At 24.8% G+C, this 5,192-nt stretch overlaps 1 protein-coding gene across 1 annotated transcript; it reads left to right on the top strand.

Moving 5' to 3' along the window:
- The first annotated feature begins 4,283 nt into the window (after positions 1 to 4,283).
- LOC124929990 lies at positions 4,284 to 4,835 on the top strand. Its single transcript, XM_047470363.1, has one exon. The coding sequence runs from the start codon at positions 4,284 to 4,286 to the stop codon at positions 4,833 to 4,835; it is 552 nt and encodes a 183-aa protein (XP_047326319.1).
- Positions 4,836 to 5,192: the final 357 nt, after the last annotated feature.

Below are 5,192 nucleotides of genomic sequence, written 5' to 3'. Positions count from 1 at the left end.
ACGTGTTAAACGTGCCAAAACGTGTCAAAAATCGGTTAAAGTATCAAAAACGTTAAAAACGTGTTTAATGTGTGACAAATGTTTTAAATGTGTCTACAATGTGAAAAATGTGTTAAGCATGTCAAAAACATGTTAAACATGCCAAAAACGTAAAAAAACGTGTCAAAAACATGTTGAACGTGCCAAAACGTGAAAACGTGTCAAAAACGTAAAAATGTGTTAAACGTGCCAAAAACATTAAAAACGTGTGAAAACGTGTTAAACATGTTAAAATGTGTTAAACATGCCAAAAATGTGTTAACATATCAAAAACGTGTTAAACGTGCTAAAACGTATTAAACGTGCCAAAATGTGTGAAATTGATTAAAATGAGTTACATACTTATTAAAACTAAAAACGTATTAAACGAGTCAAAACATATTAAGTGAATAAATATTTGTTAAATGAGTTAAAAATGTGTTGGATAAGTCAAAAACGTATTAAATTAGGTAAAACAAATCAAATAATTGTTAAACGGATCAAAATGTGTTAACAGGGACAAAAACGTATTAAATATTAAATGAGTAAAAAAATTAATAAATGTATTATAAACTAAAGTTTAGTTTGGGTTATCCAATCCAATCCATACCCAACTCATATATTATTCATTAATATGAGTTGACCCAATTTAATTTGCATTGAATATGAGTTAGTAATATGTAGACATGACAAATTTTTGGGTTTCGGAGGACCCGATCCGGACAGGAACAGAATTGGACCCGATTTCCCCCCGAAAAAAAACGGTTATTTAAATTATCCGAAATATCGGTTCGGAACCGATGGGTACCCGTACCCAAACCGAACCCGAACTGAACCCGAACTGGACTAGTTTTTTAAAACAAATTCTTTTTTAGTTATTACTAATTTTAACAAGTTAATATATTTTTAGTTTTTATCCATGTTTAAACATAATTGGGATAAAATTGAACAAAATTTTAATATTTTAAATTATTAGATAATACATTATAAAAATTCATGTGTTTTAAGCTTTAAAAAAATATTTAATAAAAGTAATTATAAATATTATATTAAATAAAATAAAATAAACGGTTTATAATAGTTAAAAATATATATATTAAAATAAATCCTCATTTTCTCTAATCTAACCCATCTTCTTTCTCATCTCTTATTCTCAATATTTTTCACTCTAAATTAAGTATATCATGTAAAAATTATGGAAATGACCATGGTTAGCAGAAATGCAAAAAGGAATGGCACTAATACGAACGGAAGAGGGAGAACCAGAAAAAAATATATTTAATTATCTAAATTTCTTTCTGGTACCCCGAACCAAACCAGACCTGAACTGGAACCGATCTCCGACCCGAAATTATCCAAAACCGAAAAATAAGTAAATTACCTGAACCAATTGGTTCGGTTTCTTCGAGTACCCGACCCGTTAGAGCTAAAATGTCATGCCTAGTAAAATGGGTTGAGTTTAACCATTTGCACAACTATGCTCGACATTGCAAAGACGTTCATCCTTGTAATATAACATCTCTTTTATCATAAAAAAAATAAAGAAATTTTGATGAGTCATTTTCATCTTGAAACAACACATAAGAATTAATGGGAGAAGAGCTCAGGCAGCCCTTCCAAACACAGATGAAATCTTCGGTTACAAATGAGTCATTTGTACCTTATGCCCTCTTTATCGATAATTGAAAAAAAATAATTTAAATTTTACCCTTCCCTGTAACAAGGGAACGTTCCTATCAGAGGATCTCACATGTCCCAAACAGGGACAGGTCAAGGTACTTTAGAAATAATTTTTTTAATTTTTTTTATATGAATTTTTATTTATTGAAAAACTAGTTTATTTGAGTTATTTAGTACAAAATATTTAATATTATAAACTAAAAATTAAGAATATTTTGATATTTTATTTGATTAATTTAATATAAAAAAAGTGAGATATTTTTTTTAATTAAATCAAATTGAAAACAAATTTAGACTAGATATATTTCATGTTAGTTCAAGCCTAAAAAACTATGTTTTAACTTATGACAATAATTTTATTTAAGATTTTGGTTCCTACTAAGAATGTTCTTGAATATCTAGATTTAGTTATGAGCTAAAAAATGGACAAAGTGATTGATTATAAAAGTTAACTAAGAAGATATCTTTAAAGAAAATGCATGTCCAAATTTCATCATCTATATAAGTTTGTTTGATAGTAATTGGGTTAATTATGATTTTTATTACATGTTTTTCTTAATTAAAAAAATAGTAATTTTAAATTTTTAACCGGTTGAATTATCATAATTTCTTTTAATTAGTTGATAAATTAAATAATAAATAAATAAAAACAAAAAAAAACTCAACATCAAACCATTAATAGTTAGTTTTAAATGTGTGATCAGATTCTATTTATCTAGCTAACTTTATCTTAAATATTAGTGACAAATTAGATAATTTTGTATAGTTCAATTTTATTAAATTTACAATAAAACATGATTACTTTAAATGAAATAAATCTTACTTTTTTTAAACAAAAATATCAAATAATAAAAGAAACTCAATAACGTAGCGTGTTTAGATAGTATGTTTCTTAATTGAAAATTCACAAAATGAATAAATATTTACTTAGTTAACCCTTTAAATAAACACAATTGTTTTTTTTCCAACACAGCCCTCAATCTCAAGGGGAAGAAATTTTTGACAAAAAGTATAAATAAAGAGAGAAAAGGGGAAATACACTTGGGTCTCGTTTGATCTTTGGGTTTTTGGGATAAAACCCAGGTTTTATCCCAAAACCCAACCTTCCCATCATCAATCAAATCAATTATTTTATTAATTAAAATACCCAAATTACCCTCTACTTAAATATTTATTTTTATATTAATAAAAAATTATTTTAATATATATAATATTTATTTATATTTTAATTATTTTAATATAAATTAAATTATAAAATTATTTCATTTTAAATAATTTTATTAATTATCTCAAATAAAAATAAAATCACAATATAAATTCAATTATAACATACCCTATTAAAATTTAAATAATTCAAATAAATAAATAATTATACTAAAATATAAAGTTAATATATTTGAATAACATATATTAATTAATTTATAAATATATCTCATATAAATTAAATATTTATAAAAAAATTTATTCTATTTTTATATATATAAACTCATTCTAAATAAATATATTAATTAATTTAAGTTAATATTTTTTTTTAATTTAATAAAATCAAAATATTATAATGTAATTTAAGAAAATAATAACAATAAAATTAAATGACATTTAAATTATAATTATAGACAACTGAAACTATTTTATTTAATTTTTTTTAATTAATTATAATAATTAAAATAAATTTATAATATAAATAAAACTATAACATATTATATTATCTCATATAATATTTAAATTTTAATAGTAATAAATTAGAAAATTAATATTTATTTAAAATTTTATTTTTATATTAATAAAAGTTAATACTAATATATGTATAGTTTTTAATATTTATTTTATTATATTTTAAAATTTAATTTAATAGAAATTAAATTATTTCATTTAAAAAAAGTATTATTAATTATAATATATATATATATATATATATTAAAATTTTATTTTTTATTAATAAAAGTTAATATTAATATATGTATAGTTTTTTAATATTTATTTTATTATATTTCAAAATTTAATTTAATATAAATAAAATTATTTTATTTAAAGAAAGTATTATTAATTATAATATATAAATAAAGAGTTTTTTTATTAATAATAATATTAAAATATTTAAAGTTTTTTAATATTTATTTTATTATATTTTAAAATTTTATTTAATTTCATATAAATTAAATTATGTCATTTACAAAATATTATATATATATATATATAGAAAGGGTAAAATTGGTATAAATTTTAAAAAACCTGATTTTTTATTAATTCCATCATACAAGGTTATTTGGACAAAACCCAAGATTTATCCAAATAACCACTTCCTCAAACAAGCTCTTGAACAAGTAAAGTTAATATATTTGTTAAAAGCTTATTGGTCGAAATAATTAATCTTAAAAACTAGTCCAATCACCAATAATTCATCCTAACCAAAATTAAAGTTAAGGAAACCTCCTTTTCTATCTCAAGCTAGTCTCTATATATATTCCCACCTTCATAAATATTCATCCTCATTACAAATTCAATAACAATCTTCTTTCCCTAGATTCCAAAGCCAAACTTCTATAAACACAAAGATCCCATCATAAAAAATGGAAGACACCAATATGGCCATAACTGCCAGTCGAAGGTTCATGAACACGCTCAAAACAATACTATTCGTTTTAAGGAAAGGAATATCAAAGGCAAAGGTTATTGGCCGTCGTGACCTACACATATTGAAAAAACGTGGCAAACTCATACAAAGTTTTCTCTCGCTCCATAACCATATTCATCATCATAACATCCAAACGCCAAAAATCGACGAATTCATCAAGAGGAAGCAAACCGCCTCTCAACGAGGCTTCTTTACATGTGTCCACTCACCCGATACTCATGAAGACGACTCTATAATTGCCGAAGAAGCTGTTAGAAAGGCAATAATGGAAATGGAGTCATCTGTAGAATCTTCACCCGATTACTTTTGGAGCCCTATGGTTACGAGTGATTCACCTATGTTACCAGAGTTAGGGTTTGGCATGACGCGGATGGTGAAGCAGCTGAGAATAACTGATTCCCCGTACCCAATGAATATGGATGTGGGCGATCACAACCATGTGAATGAGGCGGCGGAAAAGTTCATTGCAAAGTTTTACGAAACGCTGCGAAAACAGGGTTGATTGATGGATAAATTATACAAAAATCAGTGTATAGTGGTGTGTTTTGGTTGGTGCCTTAGAACAATGGAGTGACTAAAGTAGTAAGAATAAAAAAGAGGACATGTAAAATGTATATGTATATAGGTTTATGTGAATGAGAAAATTGTTTTGGTTTAAAAGTAATCAGAATAATTACTTCCTCTACAATTAAACAAGTTTCATTAAATGTCTTATTTTTTGAAATGTTAAATGCGTGTTAATAAATGATTAGAGTCGGTAGGGCGACAACAAGTAGAAAACTAATACCTAAGGCCTGCGTAACTGCAATGGCCATTTCGCCGCTCGATTGGGGTGCATAAATTTGACAACGGTAAATTA

The sequence above is a fragment of the Impatiens glandulifera genome, chromosome 3 (genome assembly GCF_907164915.1).
Source record: "Impatiens glandulifera chromosome 3, dImpGla2.1, whole genome shotgun sequence".
NCBI lineage: Eukaryota > Viridiplantae > Streptophyta > Magnoliopsida > Ericales > Balsaminaceae > Impatiens > Impatiens glandulifera.
This window is presented reverse-complemented; position numbering and strand designations above follow the sequence as displayed.

Coding starts and splice junctions, on each gene's coding strand:
- LOC124929990 (XM_047470363.1), top strand. CDS start 4,284: ATGGCCATAACTGCCAGTCGAAGGTTCATGAACACGCTCAAAACAATA.